The sequence below is a fragment of the Falco cherrug genome, chromosome 12 (genome assembly GCF_023634085.1).
Source record: "Falco cherrug isolate bFalChe1 chromosome 12, bFalChe1.pri, whole genome shotgun sequence".
Lineage (NCBI taxonomy): Eukaryota > Metazoa > Chordata > Aves > Falconiformes > Falconidae > Falco > Falco cherrug.
The window spans coordinates 22,594,564-22,611,624 of record NC_073708.1 but is presented as its reverse complement, the minus strand read 5'-3'; the positions used below and the strand labels follow the sequence as shown (position 1 = coordinate 22,611,624).

The 17,061-nt window shown below is 46.2% G+C and overlaps 2 protein-coding genes across 2 annotated transcripts; one reads left to right on the top strand and one right to left on the bottom strand.

Moving 5' to 3' along the window:
- Positions 1 to 5,095: 5,095 nt before the first annotated feature.
- On the bottom strand, positions 5,096 to 8,691 carry CFAP144 (cilia and flagella associated protein 144). The gene is made up of 4 exons (XM_055724757.1): positions 8,519 to 8,691; positions 7,433 to 7,492; positions 6,413 to 6,516; positions 5,096 to 5,382 (listed from the first exon to the last, which is right to left on the bottom strand). Exons 1-4 carry the CDS (start codon positions 8,649 to 8,651, stop codon positions 5,317 to 5,319), a joined length of 363 nt encoding a protein of 120 aa, XP_055580732.1. The 5' UTR covers positions 8,652 to 8,691; the 3' UTR covers positions 5,096 to 5,316.
- A 117-nt stretch (positions 8,692 to 8,808) lies between these two features.
- On the top strand, positions 8,809 to 16,510 carry PIF1 (PIF1 5'-to-3' DNA helicase). Its single transcript, XM_055724756.1, has 12 exons — positions 8,809 to 9,319; positions 9,406 to 9,511; positions 9,589 to 9,714; positions 9,811 to 9,964; positions 10,519 to 10,633; positions 10,704 to 10,810; positions 11,222 to 11,361; positions 12,049 to 12,155; positions 12,961 to 13,048; positions 13,710 to 13,855; positions 14,822 to 15,013; positions 15,395 to 16,510. Exons 1-12 carry the CDS (start codon positions 8,855 to 8,857, stop codon positions 15,449 to 15,451), a joined length of 1,803 nt encoding a protein of 600 aa, XP_055580731.1. The 5' UTR covers positions 8,809 to 8,854; the 3' UTR covers positions 15,452 to 16,510.
- Positions 16,511 to 17,061: the final 551 nt, after the last annotated feature.

Below are 17,061 nucleotides of genomic sequence, written 5' to 3'. Positions count from 1 at the left end.
TGCAGGAGGCCTTCTCGCGGGGCGCGCTGAAGCCGGGGCTCAACGTGGTGCTGGAGGAGAGGCCCAAGCGGCGCAACGACGTGGTGAGCGGGGCGGGGCGGCGCCTTCCCGGGGCCGGGCGGGAGCCCCGGGCCGGGACCCGCGTCCCGTAGCGGCGGGGCCGGGGCCATCGGGGCAGGGCCGGGTCGGGCCTCCGGGGTCCCCGCGCTGCTGCCGTGGTTTGGGGCGTCACCCAGCGGCCTTGGGGGCGCAGCCTGGGTGTTCAGCCCCGCCGGCCTTGGCGTCACCGAAAATCGGGAATAAAACTCCTTCAGGCCGGTGTAGCATTAAGCAGCAGGCGTTACTTGTGGCGGCACCGGGTGCACGGGGCGTCGCCCCACCTAACGTGGGTGCCGAGCAGTTTCGCGGGTCCCATTTTATATCACACAGCTATTCATATTCATGATATTTCCAGGATTTCTCTGCATATGTATGAGTCTTCTCGGGACCTTCATTACTATTATGTCCTTTTACGCCTGCGCAGTTACGCCCCTTAGGTGGTCGTCTTGACGGTCTGGTGGTCGGTCTGGTGGTCGGTACTGCCTCTTCGCTCCGCTTCATCCCGTTGTTTGTCTCACGACTCCCCCTAAGTTCCTGCACATATCCCCAGCTTGACACCTTCACGAACCACAGAACCAGCTTGGCCTGGTTTTTCTGCTGCAGACTCCCTCTTAACTTATTCCTTGACTAAAATAATGCTTCCTTGGGCGATTAGTAGCTACATACAAGAGTTACAAAGCCTAAACAATAGCTGGCCCCAAGGACACAGCCGACCTACGCTAAAAGCTAGTTTCTTTACACACTAGAGCAGAGGTTCATGCAGCGATTGCAGCATTGTGTGTGGTGGGGGTGGTGGTGTCTGTGCGGTGCTGTGCAGAGCTGTGCTTCCTTCACAGAACGGCCTGAAGCAGTGCCTGTCCGAATTCAGGCAGCAGCTGGAGTGGGTGGAGAGGCTGGACGTCACTTTGGGCCAGGTTGTGGACCCCACCTCACAGAGTGCTTCTAACAAAGAAGCTGTTGACCCTGAGAATGATTTCCAGAGAGAGATGAGCTTGTAAGTGTCAAAAAGGAGGACTTCTTGTAGGGTGTCGGCATGCTGCTGCATGTCAGTTGTGTTCCACAGGTGTGCTGCAGACTGCCGCGCTGGCTGTCACTGTGGCACTTTGGGGCCATGTATTTTATATTTGATGGCTCTGAATGTTTTCCAGAGTAGCTACAAATTAATTTCGGTATATTTAACTTGTCTTGTGACTGGAAGTAATTTCCTTCCTCGCAGCAGACTTCCATCCTTTGCTGAAAAGTTTATTTTAAAAGTTCCTTGGTTGTGGCGCTATGGATTTAACACAGGATATGTATTTTTCTTTGTGGATTTGTTTTGGCATTATTACAGTTCTCATGTTTTGCTTTGCCTTTTATAATCCAACATATAAAATTAACTGGAAACTAGATAAATGTATGTGTGCAAGATAAAAGGGTTAATATTGTACTGGCCCTAAATTATTTTTAATAGCACTGAATGCTGTAGGGCATAGAATGTTGATATAATTCTAGATCAGTGTAGATTCCAGTATCAGCTACTCTTATGTGAGCAGAGTTTCTGTCAGCACTGTGAGATGCCCGGTACCCAGTGACAGAGCTGGTGCTGCGCTGTCTCCCTAGTTACCGGCAGGCTCAGGCAGCGGTCCTGGAAGCCCTACCGCGGCTGCATAAGCTCCAAATTCCTACTAGAAGGCCGGATGATTACTTTGCAGAGATGGCCAAATCAGACCAACAGATGCAGAAGGTATGTGCAGTGAATAATGGCTTTCTTTCCTGTGTTATGTGTTGGTTTTAGCTTGTGTTAGGGATTAACTTGAAGGTGTGATGTGCAAATATATACCTTCATCTCTCTGACAAATGCCTGTGACAATGTTTGTGTTTTGAAATTTTGTTAGTGACAGGAAATTTCTTCCTGTGTAGGTATTTCATTGCAATGTGGGGATTTCAGGTTGGAACATAAAGTAGAAAAGGCCAATTTATATTCTGTCCTGAATTTATTTAATATTAAAAATGGAGATGACTTCTCCATATGTGTAACAGTGGTTGTAAGGTTGGCTGTGTTCATGCTCTTTGTCGTAAGACTTGCAGTCAGCTGTAGCATTAACATGATCCTTTTTCCCTGTTTAAGTTTCACCCTTTGTTTATAGTCAGTGTGTTTTGGTTCTCTGTGATTTTAAACTGTGTGTTACTGAATTAATCTGTTGCCGGTAGTAAGTCAGATTTGTGTAGGACACAAGAATTTAATGGACTTGCGTCTTGATTGTGGTGTTTGTTCAAAACGGAACCCTATTTTTTGTTCTAGTTTTGGAAGAAAAAGACTATATTGTGTAAGTTAAACAAACATGAGCTGGAGTCTAATTTGGAGGTTCATGTATGATTTGGTCACTTTTGTTGGCTGATAGAATCTTCCTAGAGAAGGTGAAAATTAATAATTAGCTTGTGCTGAGGCTTAAGTTAATTCCGCACATTACTGTTACCTTCTTTTGCTGGGAACTGTTTGAAGAACAGGTTTTATCTCCTATTGGAGTCACAGACTGCATCCAGAAGATCTATGTTGAAATCTTTGTAATCCCTTGTAATGTGGCATCCTTATAGAAATGTTTGTGAGCAAGGAAGGAATGAAAAAGATGTGTTCTATGGCACGGAAGGTTTGTTGACTCTTCTTCAGTGCCTTAGTTTTAATGGTGACAAGAAAGAAACTATCAAGTCTTCTACACACACCTGATTAGACTGACAAGATACTCTGGGTTTAGTGGTTCCATCAGAGCTCATTATAAGGCTTTGTCTTGTCCCTGTGTGAGTTTTGTCTTTACAACCAGATTTTGGCTACAGATCAGTTGAGGCGTTTCTGTAATACTGTTAAAGCCTTGAGCTGAAAAAACATTATGCCTTATAAGGCATTATCTGATTGATTGGTTTTTTTAGACGCATTGATAGTTCACATATAATTACTGATTACAGGACTACACAGCAATCATAACATTCTCATCTTTTCTTTTGTGTTACTGATACATTGTTTTTTCTATCCCCTAATAAGATTCGACAGAAGCTTAAGAGTAAACAGGAAGCAATGGAAAGGTCTGAGAAAGCAAAACAGCTCCGTGCAATGAGAAAATATGGCAAGAAGGTGAGGAGGAACTACATAGCTAAAATACATGGAATCTCTCTAGTCTTCAATCTAGCTGGTTTTAAGGAAGACAGCAAAAGATGGGATACCTTAAAAAAAATAAATAAAAAAAGAGAACAGTGCAAGGAACAACACTAACATTCTGCTTCTAATCTCAGGTGCAAACTGAGATTCTGCAGAGGAGACAAAAGGAGAAAAAAAATATGTTGAATGCAGTCAAGAAATACCAGAAAGGTAAAGTTAACTTGTCTAAGGGAGCAAATGTGTAATGGGAATAGTCATGTGTGAGCAATGTAAGGCAGCGTGATGTGTGGTGTCAATCTGTAATGCTGGGCACTGAGCTTGAAAGGCTGCTGCTGTGCAGTGGTAGTGAAAATCCTCCCAAGTAGCTGTTCTTCAGTGAGGGTGACTTCTTGCTATTTCTTGCTTAGACTGAAAATTTGTATTTTCTGTGGTGGTAACTATGATGTCTTTGTTCTTGCAGGTCTCTCTGACAAGCTGGATTTTCTAGATGAAGAGCAGACATCATCTCAGGGGAATAAAAAAGGCGGCGCAAGTCAACGGATGAAGAAGGGGTGAGACTAGAAAAGATATTTCAACGCAGAATCTCTGATTCAGTCTTTTAGGGAATAATTTTGTAGATCAAGCAACCTGTTCCGATTAATGTAAAATAAGTCCAAGGTAGCTTTCTGTCCCTAGAGACGAGAAAAACCATGGCCAAAAGGGAGTGGAGACTGAAATGTGCTAATTTCTGCCTCTTCAAGAAGAAGAGAAAGGTTTATGATGGCTGATGGGAGTCCATCAGCAAATACATATGCCTTCTTGAGAGCTTAGTGAGAAAAGGAGTATAGGCAATGATGCTGTTTGGTTGTTTTTCAGACCAAATGCCAAAAGACGATACAAGAATCAGAAGTTTGGTTTTGGTGGGAAGAAGAAGGGCTCAAAGTGGAACACAAAGGAGAGTTTTAATGATGTATCTAGCTTCCGGTCAAAAGTGGCTCACAACAAAGGCCCAGGAAAAGCAGGAAAAGGAGGAAAAAAAGCCCTCAATGTAAGTAAAATTGCATGCAAACAATCCTGGTTGGCTAGGAAGCCAGCCCTGGTCTGTGAGGGAGAGCTGAGTATATGATGTGTGCTTCCAGCATCTGGAAGAGATGGGAGCTGAACATTTATTCAGTTGAGGACGGAATTGAAGACAGTGGTTCAGTATCTCAGCAGGGAAATGAGTGGGGAAGTTAGCAAGTAATATTTGTTGCTACCTGTGTCCCAAAACCTCCCTGTCCAGAGATACTGACAAATATCCTCTCCTGGGTATCCTGCTCAAGCTGTAGAGCTAGAACAGAGATTGAGGACATGAAAATAAAGATCATAATCTGTCTTTTTTTGCAGAAGAGACCTGGAAAGAGAGCAAGACAGAAGATGAAGAGCCGAGCGCGCTAAGAGCACTGTGCTCCCCAGTGGGGTTCCTGTGTTTCTGTGTGTTGCGATATGTGTTTCTGCTGTCATCAAGCAGCTCACTGTGGAGCTGGCTGGATGCTTCCAAGTGGCAAGTGGAAACTAGTGCCTTATCACTAATTTCTTCTTACAGTTTTCTTGAAGGATTGTTTTCTACTTAAACCTTTGATGTGTGAACACATTAAATGGTTTGCACAGAATTATGTCTAATTCATGTTTAGCTGTTTTATGAACGGTGGCTGGAGCCTACTCTGTGTTCCCTTCATTCTGACAGCTTTTTCCACAGCTACTGTTGACAGGTACTTGGTGAACTTGAGTTCTGGGTTACATTGCCAATGTCTGAATAAGAAGTCTGGAGCCTGTCAAGATGTTAAAGTGATTTTTAGACTATTTATATAGATGTGTTTTGAAACAGCAGTGAGACAAATGCAGCAATCTTATAAACAGGTTTATTTCTGTAACTATTGTCAGGCTGAAAATCTGGACAGATTGAGGTTCTCTCTTCCCTTTTCTCAATATCTTCTCTTGCCAGAAGTCTACCTAATAACAAGCAGGGCCTAACAGGAGATACCATTAACTGCTTCTATCTAAGTTGTGTGGTTTTGCCACTACTACTGCAGTTCTGACTGCTCCTCGCTGTGCCCTGTAGCAGCCATTTATTTAGTGATGTCAGTTCTTCGGCGTGGGAAGTAGAGCCTGCAATCAGTACGGTCCACGTGAATCTGGGAAAGAAAAATGATGAATAGTCATGTGCTTTTACTAGAATTACTATTAGTAGTCCCTTCTGAGAAGAGCGATGTGTGGTGTTCTTGCTGCTGAGAAATGCCTGAGTCACAAATGAATAGGGTACCACTTATCTGAGAATACACTGTTCACTGCTTTGTTATGGTAGAACTTGGTGGAAAAAACCAACTTTAACATACGAAACAGCATCACGAGTACTGACTCTCTAAAAGTAACTCACTTCGCTACACACAAATAGTCTAATCCTACAGCAGTATCTAACAGTGTAAAGCCCTGCTGGGATGTCTGTCTCTAGCCTTGTCCTGAGTAACTAGTTTACCTGAAGTGTAATGTGAAAAGTTGCAGAAGACCATCTTATTTTCTTGCCTCATTTTTCTTTGTAACACACCAAAATTAATGAGGTCCTCATTTGCCTTTCTCAAAACACTAATCTACAAAGTCATTGTCACAGCTATTGCTTTGTCAGATACGATTGATGTCTCAGCTTCTTAATAAGATTTCTTTTCCTCTTATTTATTCACATTTCCTCAAATGAATCCTCACTGGTGTATTCTGCCTCGGGTATACTTAACTGATTATTGATTTTATGGTTCTGCTTGCAGTTTGTTTGAAAGATACTGTACAGCATTACATTTCTTTTCACAGTGCTTAGTATGTCACTTCACATTGCTCACTATGCCATTTCTCATGGCTTGAATGCTTTAATAAGCAGCCGTGATTATGTGTGCAGCATTTGGCAGTAGGCTTGGAGTCAACTGTCATGGCAGGTATTTTGCATAAAAGTTTCTCAGAAGTCTACTGTTTCTGTGTTCACAACCCTATGTTATGTGAAGTCATTTTAGGTGTAAATTGTAAAATCTTGTTGTCCATGAACAGCTCTCCTAATCCCTAGTCATTCCTGTTTTCCATGTTTGCCACAAATTATTTCTTGCATGAACATCTTTCAGTGTGATGGGTTGAATCTGTCTAAACCATGCAAAGAGCTGGGTCCTTAAGCACCCTACTCACCAAAGGTTGTGTGTTCCAACCAATTTCTTGGCTTTCAGTTTGTGGCTCTGAATATTTCTTTGTTGGCTCCAGCGCTGCATGGTGAATAAGACTGAGAAACGCAGCTGTTGGTTTAAGAGACACAAATACAAGTAAAAGAAAGTACGTTTAAAACCCAGTCACCTGTGGATATGTGTTAGAATGGGACGTCTTCACACTGTCCAAGCAATAGTGAGAAAGCCAAGGCTGGAGGCAACCTCTGTGCTTCTGTTAACGATCTTACAAGAGAACGCAGGTTGACATTTGTACTCAAATTTTCATCCTGAGGAAGTCTCAAGATTTGCCTGGCTGTCCTGTCCTGTTAATTCTGTCATCCCTGTCTACTGTATTGCAGCATCTTACATCACATCTAGTATCAACCAGTGCTCCATGTTAGCTCTCATCTTTCTCAGTTGCAGGAGACCTGCTGCCTTACCCTGTTCTGGTTTTCTCCACCCCACCCCCCATCCTTGACTAGAGTAGGCCAACCCTAACCAGCCATTATGGTTTCTAGACAAAACTGGCATGTTAGAAATAAGGGAGCAGTTGCTGTAAGGGTTCCTGATATTAGTGCTCTAAAGCAAGACTCAGCAGCCATTTCAGCAATTTACCATATATGGTGGTTAGGTAGACTCAGCAATGGCAGGCAACGTGTACATATAAAACATATTTCTAGATTTTATTTTGTTTTTTTGGTTTCCCCCGAAAGAGGTTTATGTTCTCAAGCAGAATTTTATAGTATGATAACTAAAAACAAAAATAAAAGCATAACTGCATGAATGCAAGCTTGTACTGATAATGAAAAGTAATGGGAAAGGGCCTAAAGGTCAACCCCCCCCGCCTTATGTTTATCAAAAAATCATGAATGAGTTTAACTTTCTTATATTGTCAGAGGACTATTTCCACCTATGTCATCTTTTAGAGTAATTTGATTTTTAAAATCTTACTTATTAGTCATTTTCTTATCTTAAGCTTATCATAAGCTGTTCAGAGATTTCTTACCATCTGCTGGCTCTTCTATATTATCATGCCAAGACATAGGCTTCTTGGTGATAGTGTGAACTGGAAAGAAACGATGCAGGTGAATTACTTTAATGTGAATTTAGCATCATAGCCAAGTGTAGGATATCTATTTTGGTGAATGTTCTTTCTAATTATTCCCCAGTCTGGGCCCAGTTGCTTCACTTAAGTTGTAAACCAGGGGTCCTCAAACTTTTTAAACAGGGGGCTGGCACGCAGATTAAGTGGCACCAAGTCATCTGCAGCTGCTTGGTTCCCCCTCCCCCCGCAACCCCTGGCGGGGTGTGTGTGTGTGTTTCTGTAAATACTGGGGGCCGAATTGAGGACCCTGGGGGGCCGTATCTGGCCCATGGGCCGTAGTTTGAGGACCCCTGTTGTAAAGGAAGAACTGCACGTGAACAGAACAAAATGAGCTGAGTGCAGACTAACAGCAACTTCCCAGAAAGGGAAGGGAGTTAGACATGCTAAAGGCCCTTCGCTGGGTGCTGCCTGCGTTCACCACAGCAAAGATCTACCCCACCCAAGTGGTGGCTTGTAGAGTGCCAAATTCCAGGAAATTATTTTCCTTTGGTTTGTTTTTGGTTTATTGTAAAAGCTAGACCTGAGTGAATCAATTCACACCACCCATCTGTGCCAGCACAGATGATGATACGCTATGACCATGAATTGGTGGGCTGAAGGAACACAGTGTAGCGTTGTGCTGCCAAGGACCCTTCTTAGCTCTGAGGGGTTTGTTTGCTCAGGACCTGGGAGTTCTAGTTCCTGAATAGCTGCCTCGCTTCTGCACCTTTACCAAGGCACCACCCGAGTGGGTGAGCTGGCCCTGCCGCCGTTTGCTCTGTGGGCGTGCAGGCTGGATCCCTGGGCAAACGAAAAGCCCACCGGTAGCTCCTTCTAGATCTACCCCTCTCTCGAGTGCGGGCGCTTGTCCCTGACGGTCAGCCGAGTGCCGCGGGACCCACCGCAGCCTCACACCGGCCGGCCCCGGAGCCTAGCCCCCGGAGCCTGCCCCCAGCCCGGTGGCGCGGGACTTCGCGCCGGCTCTCCGTGACCGTGGGACCGCCTTACCACGGTGGAGCGGGTTCACGCTGTACTGGGTGCGCAGCCTCTGGCACTGCCGCTCCTTCCGCACCCGCTCGCACAGGAGCTGGTTCTGCCGCACCGGGTCCGGCGGCTCCCGCTGCCCGCCGCGGGCGGCCATGGCCCCGCCCAGATACGCGGCGTCCCGTCGGCTGGCGACGGCTCACGTGGTCCTCCGCGAGGCTACTGATTGGCTCGGCTGGTGCTTCGGCCCCTCCCCTCGGCCGTTTACCTTCGCGCCTCCTTATTGGCCGCCGGTTTAAAGCCCCTGGTGCTGATTGGCGGTGGCGGCACGCGGCGGGTTTGAACGGCCGGTACGGAGGGATGGAGGACGCGGAGCTGCGCTGCACGGTGGCCGTGGAGCAGCCGCTGCTGGGGGGACAGGCCCCGCGGCGCCGCGTCATGCGGGGCGCGCTGGTGCTGCTGGGCCGCAACGAGCTGCGGCAGCCGGTGCTGCGGGTGGTCGGCGGCAGCGGCAAGGCGGCGTCGGTGTTGAGCTTCGTGCTGGCCGGTGACGCTGTGAGGCTCTTTACGCGGTTCGCGGGCGAGGGCCGGGCGGCGGTGCGGGTGGGGCCGGGCCATGCCCAGGTCCTGCTTTCCGACTGTCCCCCAGACGCGCTGCGCCGCTTCCTCCGACTCCTCCGGCTCAAGGTTCTCGCTGGGCCGCGGGGCCCGCCGCGCACACCCCGCCTGCTGGAGCGGCAGTCACCGGCCTTCGCCGTCATCAGCCCGCCGCAGGAGCGGGCCCTGCTGCGCGGCCCCGAAGCGCGGGGGCAGCGCCCGGCGGCGGTGAGTCCCGGGGCTGGGGGGTAGCCCCGCTTACCGGCCCTCGTTACCGGGCCTGCTCTCACGGCGAGCCGCCGCCTGTCCCGCAGGTGCCCCGCGCGGAGAGGCGGCCCCCGGTGAGGCTCTCGGCGGAGCAGGAGGCGGTGCTGGGCGCCGTGCGGAGTGGGAAGAGCATCTTCTTCACCGGCTGTGCAGGTGAGCGGGCCGGGCGGCTGTCACCCGGTAAAGTCCTCGGGAATCGCTGCTGACCTGCTTCTTCTCCCTCCTTCAAGGGACCGGGAAATCGTTCCTGTTGAAGAAGATCGTGGGTTCCCTCCCTCCGAGTGTCACCTACACTACGGCCAGCACAGGAGTGGCGGCTTGCCACATTGGTGGCACCACTCTCCATGCCTTCGCAGGTAATGGTCTGCCTGACAGCGAGGGGCTGGGGGCTCTTGCTCTCCTCCCAAAGAATCAGGAGCTTCCTGAAGCTTTGCTTTTTTCTCCCCTGCCAGGGATCGGCTCTGGGAAGGCACCACTGGAACAGTGTGTTCAGCTGGCAGAAAGGCCTGGGGTACGGCAGCACTGGCTAGCCTGCCAGCACTTAATTATCGATGAGATCTCCATGGTGGATGGCAAGTTCTTTGACAAGCTGGAGGCAGTGGCGAGGTGAGCAACCTTCAGGTTGCACAATTAACAAATGAATTTCCCTAAATTTTCAGGCTGCTTCCTTTCCCTGGTTATGTGAAGGAATACAAGGCAACTGCTGGCATAGGACCAGAAGGAAGTGTGAAATCACAGCCAGCGTTTGGGCAGATATTTCTCTTGAGATAGGTTTTGATCATGTCCCTGCTCTCTAGCTGTGGCTGTTGTGGTTGCTGTTTCCTTCTGTGGAGCCAAGTGTTGTCTGTAGAGCTGAGTCCACAATACAGCTGTCTATGCTGTGCCCAGCGGTTTTCTCTTGCAGAGAGAAGCAGCTGTAGTTAACAGCTACCAAAGAACCAAGGCTGGTAATGACTCCTGGGGTGGGTAAGCAAAGCATATTTAATGTCTGTAGAGCATTGCTTTATTATTTGAGCTCTTCTGACACAGCTGAGGAAAATCATATTTTACTGCAGGTAGTATATGTTTGAATATACTGATGGACTAAGAAGTAACTTCTGAGACCTGACTATGTCCGGGTCATGGATGCCACTCAAATGTCTCTCTTTCTTACCTTTCAGGGTGGTCAGAAAACGGGATGAGCCTTTTGGAGGAATTCAACTAATCATCTGTGGAGACTTCTTGCAGCTACCCCCAGTCTGCAAGGCTAATGAAGAAACCAAATTCTGCTTCCAGGTACAAAGCTGTCCCTAAACTTATTGTCATGCTTCAAGTCTTCCTCTTTAACAAGAAAATTATTTACCAGGCAAAAAGCTGGAGGAAATGCATCCATGTAAACATGGAGCTGACTGAAGTGCGGAGACAGACCGACAAGACCTTTGTGTCGCTCCTGAGTGCAATCCGTTTAGGCAGGTGAGGAGAAACTTGTCTTTCTTTGCAATCCTTGCTCCCTACTGATGGAGGAGAGGAAAGAGTGGTGTGTTACTTCTCTGTGCTCTATTGGGAACGCGTGGCTGGGGGCAGTAGCTATAAATGCTTTAGTTAATGTAAGCAGTTTTTGTATATGCTGCACTAGTAAGGCAGGACCCTTTCTAGGGTGGCTCTTTGCAATTTCTGCAAAGGAATTCAGTGAATCCTGAGCTGGAAGTGGCCAGGGCAGGGCTGGGGCACTTGTACTGCTTGTCAGCTTTGTGTAGTTACCTTTTTCTGTCCTCTCTAGAGGCGTGGGGCTCACACAGGCTGATCCAGCTGTGTGGAGGTTACTGCTGCTCAAGACTTGTTCCTGATCACTTTAAATAATAATTCCCTTTTCCTGGTTACCAGGTGCACAGAGGAGGTTACCAGACAGCTGATGCAGACTGCTGCTAACAGGTCTGAGCGTGATGGGATCCTGGCTACGCGGCTATGCACCCATAAAGATGACGTAGAAATAACTAATGAGAGATGCTTGCAACAGCTGTCAGGTGAACAACTTGGAGGACACTGCTGGCTTTGGGGCTGAGCTCTGAGTGGATGCAATGTCGATACTGTGGTGTCAGGAGGAACTGGTGTTCTGTTATGCCCAGCAGCACCAGTCCAAGCTGTGCATGTTGAAATTGAGCTGCATGGGGAAAAACTTCACAGCTTTTTTTGCTTAAAAATCCACACTGTTACTTTTTGGTGTGTAATAGACAGTGAGCTAATTGCTTGCTGTGAGGTAGGACAGATGATTTATTGTTTTCATACCCCTGCTTTTTCTTTGTACAGCGACTAAGAAAGGCTGTGCTTTATCGAGCCGCAGCTTGGATTAAGGGTTATTTCATTTTTGCCTCCCTGTCTGGCCCTAGGATTCTTCCTTAATCCTCTTCGGAGATCTGGTTTTGGCAGCAAGCGAAACTGGTCATATGCTCAAAATGGTGACTGCTCAGTTCTTATTTCCTGCTGGCCTTTGATTCCTGAGCCTTCTTATGCTCTTGGAGTTAGGTTTGGAAGAGAGGCCATAACGAGCTTTCTGCTTTTAGATGTGACAAGCTTTGTGTGAAAATGTCCTACCAGCAATGCAGAATGGATATTAAAAGAATTGCTGTTAGAAATAAGCGCTAAGCCTCCTGCAGCACTGTGTGGAATATGTTCAATGGTTGTGATTTTTCACATCTTTGTGTCCTTAATAGGAGAAGTGCACGCTTTTGAGGCTTTGGACAGTGACCCAGAGCTAGTGAAGCTAATTGATGCTCAGTGTCCTGTGGGTGGTAGAGTTGAGCTAAAGCTTGGAGCTCAGGTAGGTGTGTGCGCATGTTTGTGAAAGACCAGTGGATCAAACAGCATAAGAAAAACAAAGGAATAGCAGATAAATGTATAGAGTAGCTTGAAGTACAGAATGTAGATTCTGCATAGAACAGCTATGTCAGGCCAACAGAAGATTCTATCTCGGTCTTTGTATCGTTTCTGCTTGGAATCTTATCCAGACAGAATTAGTTTGATTTGAGTGCAGGTCCGTATCTTGTGGACTCTGACTGCTATGACTTTGGCAGACATTTTTAGTTTGGTTTAGAAGCTTCCAGGTAGAAAAAAGCACAGGCAGTCCCTGCCTGCAGTCTTAGCTCCACGTGCAGCAGCCCTTCCGGCCTGTAAGGGTATGGCACAGCTTGCCAAATCGGCAGGGCTGGGCATCTTGCTGTGAGCTAGGGCTGTCAGAGTGGAAAGGATGCAGGACTGTGCCTAGCAGCAGCACTGTTTGCTTTGGAAAGTTGTTCCTTGGGTGTTCCTAGAATCTTTGTATGTCTAGGCTGGTTGGTGTTTGGGGAAGTGGAATGTGTTGCCTGGAGCTGAGCTCATGGCTGTGGACACAAGCAGCTCAAGTGAAGTGTTAAGTGCTGCCTGATGATGTAGCTGGGAATCCTAGGAAGAAAAGGCTGTGAAATAATTTCAATCAAATGGGAGGTTGTGCTCTATCCTGCAATAGGATGATGTGGTTGTGGCCATGTCAGCCTGCTATGTTTATGCTTCCTGGCTAGAAGCTTAACTGCAGCTGGCTGAACAGGCTGTAAAGCCAGCGTGCTAAGGGATTTTCTTTTTCTCTGTAGGTGATGCTAGCTAAGAATCTGGATGTGTCTCAGGGACTGGTGAATGGTGCACGAGGAGTTGTTGTAGGATTTGAAAGTGAGCAGAAGGGTAAGTAAGCTTTTTGATGTTGTAGTTGAAGGAAGAGGGGAAAAAAAAACAATTTATCATTGACAGCTATGACTTGTTAATTTTTATTTTTTTACTGCTTGGTAAGAATAACTTAAGGGAAAGACAGGAGCAGGTCTTCTCTGCAGTGAATATCTTGGGGCTCTAGTCAGCTAAAATATCACGTGCTACATCAGCTGTAGCTATCTGTAGGGCCTCTTGTGGATTTTTTTCTTTATTTTCTAGATCTCTATGTTCATTTGCATTTTCCTGTCCTGTTGAAGCAAGTCTTGGTGGGGTAAATTTTTGTTTGTTTTTACTCGGAATAATGTTCTGCTACCTGCAACATGTATTTTTCTCTGCATCTCAACTGACAAATTACCTGACTTTAATTCTCCTGCTTAAGTAGGTCCCAACATCACTTCAGGACATCCTGATTACTGTGTGTGCGTTTAGGGTTTGTTTTTTGTGGTTTGGTTTGGTTTTGGTTTTGTTGTGGGACTTTTTTTTTTTTTTTTTTTTTTTAATGCAGCCCTAAAATTCATGAAAGACTGACATGGGGAAGGAGGGGGGGGGGGGGGGGAAGTGTTCTTAGCCTGTCTGCTTCCTGGCTGTTGAGTGTCAGAAATACATCCATGTTTCTCTCCTGCTCCTACTCCTCCAGGGCTGCCTAAGGTGAGGTTTCTCTGTGGGGTCACACAGGTCATAAAAATGGAGAAATGGGTTTTCAAAGGACCATCAGGAGCTCATCTGAGTCGTCAACAGTTGCCTTTAAAATTGGCGTGGGCCATTTCCATTCACAAGAGTCAGGTGGGTGTTCTTATACAGCTGTCTATAGACTTACACCATCCTAAGCCTTATTCCCTGGGTGAGCTTCAGTTGCTGGTAAAACAGGAGAGAAAACTGAAAGGCCCTTGTTGTGGGGGCCCTCTAGAATATGTGTGTCTAGCTGCAGCGAAGGCAGCACCTCTTCTGGTTGTGATGCTTGTCTATAGCGTTAATGATGGGCTAGCAATACTGCTAGTTTCCATAGGTGTGCTGCTACCTGCATAGTTGGTGTTAGCTTATAAAACAGCATTATTTACCACAATGGGTGGGTCAGGATAGTGTTTCCCTGATGGTCATCAGCACTAATGACCCTGAGGAAGCTGCAGGAGTCATGGTTATGCTCTTTGGGCTGGTCTCCCCCTTCAGTGGTACGTGTTGGATTTTTTCAATATAATTATTACAATTCCTACCTTTCCAGAAGACTTCGTACACTTTGGTAAATACTTGTCTTGGAGACCTGTGAGTTTGTTCCTCTGACACTATTTAAACCAGGCCATGTGATAAATTCCTCTCCTTCCTGGGATGTCTCCTGATGCAGACACAGCTGGCTGGGTCTTACCCAAACTCTGTCTCAGATGGTTTGCCGGAGGACTGCCTGAGACTGGTGGCTGCTCCAGTTATCTATTAGGTGTGAAAACAGCAGGATTTCTTTCCCTGTTGTGTTGATTATATGGGATTTGTGGAGTTTCACACAAGAGGCTCACTGGAGTTAGTCAGTGGACTGTTTGCTAGCAATTTCCTGACAGTTGAAAACTGTCATTTCTACCGATCCCTATATTCTAATTGGTTACATAGTTGAACAAGACACTTCCCTTTTTTTTTTTTTTTAAATAAAAATCAAGACTGCACCTTTGACAGATTCACAGGATAGGTTAGTGGTGATACAGCACAGTGCTCTTGTTTTATTTGTTTGTTGTTCTGTAACAAACTTCTTTGTGTCTTTGACAGGGTATGTCTTTAGATTGTGTGGAAATCTCCCTGTCTCGTGTCTTTGAAAGCGGGCAGGCTTATGTAGCCCTCTCCCGAGCCCGTAGCCTTGCAGGTCTCCGTGTTCTGGATTTTGACCCAAAAGTAGTGAGAGCTGATCCCTCTGTGCTGCAGTTCTATAGACAGCTGAGACGACATGAGCTTGTAACCCAGGTAAAGAAAAATCTCATGCTAGGAAAGCCTGCCTTGTGCAATGAGGATGACAGATGTTTGTGCCAAGATGCTTCTTTTTCTTCCTAAGCAAGATGATTCAAACTAAAACTTGTAGTGGCAGGAGAGGTGAAACTCCAGAGGTGGAATGTGGTGGGGCAGATCTTGGTGGCAAAATAGTAGTGTTGGGATTGTATAACCTGGCCCTGTGGGTGAAAGGATGAGTTGGAATTCTTTGGTCCATCTCTTGCAGTAAGGACTGAAGGGGAAGTAGACACATAAAAAAAAAATATCTCTTGTTTTCAAATCGCACAAACCAATATTTTTTTTGGTTTTGTCCATGTTGTGTGTCTGTCCCCCCCCCCCCCGTCCCCCCCCCCCAAGGATTCGCTGCACACCCTTTCAGGTGATGATGAGAAGGAGAACTGGAAATACAGCTGAGAAGGCTCTTCCGGCCTCTGTGAGGCATCAGCACAGACTACTGCATTGTGGTGATCTTGCTATTGATTATATATTTCATAACATGAAGTTAAAGGAATTTATTTTGATGTTTGCTTCATTCTGCTGACTCTGGATATGTAGAAGTATCCCCATCTCGTGCCTCTGAAATTAGGAAGGCTTCTGTAGCCCCTTTCGGAACCCATAAAGCCTTGAGTACTTCTGTGTCATAGATGCAACTCTAGCAAACAAAATGACTGAACAAGGACGTGCCTGAGGGTCCTTCCTACAGTTCTATTCTATTGCTGCCTGATTGTGTTTTAGTCTCCGCATATGTAGACTGAAACTTGTGTGCCTTTCTTCAAGTATACCATAGCTGAGTGATGGAAAGGGTGTGTGTCCTCTTTGCCTGAATGGATTGGACCTGTTCACAAGAGCTGCTGACACAAGGGAAAGCAGTGCTGGATATCTGGAATACATGCTTGATTCTCCTGCAAGCAAAGAGCTGCCAGGAGCTGGGCTATCACTTTATAGCATGCTGGGGTGTTCTTGCCTTCCAGATGCTTAACAGCAGGAGCCTTTGCATAACTTCCTCCACAAGCAGAACTGTTAGTTATATGTTGTCTGTTATGCTGATGCATAGCCTTTTATTAGTCTGTTGTATACGATGATTTGTAGCTTTTATTTTTTTTAACCTTCTGAGATGAGCTGGCACCATTTAAAAATAGAAGGAAGTCCTAGATCTTATACCCATAATTATAGAACTACAAGAATCGTGAAGATCCATTACCTCATTAGCAAGAAGGGAGTGAGAGGAGATGGGGGCTGATGTGAGCCCCTCTTGTTTAAACATGAGGCTCGCTCAAATGGGAGGGAGTTTCTGCTGGAAACAATGTGTCTGACTAATAAGGTGGAAGTTGAATGTGCAGTAGGGAATAATGGCCAAGGACACGTGAAGTGAGCTGTAACTTCACCTGTTTCAGCAAAAGCAGAGATCAGTGGAACTAATGTACTGTCTTTTAAAAGCCTTAATAAAGGAGAAGCTTTGGTCTTTGTATTTTAGCACATTGCTTAAAGCTTAAGTAACTTGTATATTTTTAAATATTTAACATGTGGGAATAATGTAAAATACCAACATCCAGCTGGAACTCATCTCTGGCAGGTGAATGTCTCTGTTATGAAGCCTTTGCAGTTTGAATTGAAGGCTACTTCTTGGCAGCTGCTTTCCTTGAGGCCAGAGAAGGATGTTGACTAGGCAAGGGTTAACAAAACAGAAAAGAGATTTTGGTAGAATTTCAAAATGTATTTTTTCAAGCGGGGTTTGTTTTTTCTGGGCTTGAGGGATATTGTTTTGGAGGAAGTAATAGTAGAAGACAGAAGTGTGAGAATTATTCAGAGGTGTTTACTCTCAGACGGGCTTCTCAATTTATTAGCACATTCTTTCTTCAAAGAAGTCTGGTGGGGAGTAGATGGGAGTACCTGAGGCTGGGGCTGGAGTCTGTGGAAGGTGAGATCTTTCCCTCTCACGCTGCAGGCTATTTCTGATGCTACCTTTGGTCTTTCAGACTCTCAGTGTGTGTGATTTTTAATTTTTTTAAAATTTCGGGTTTTTT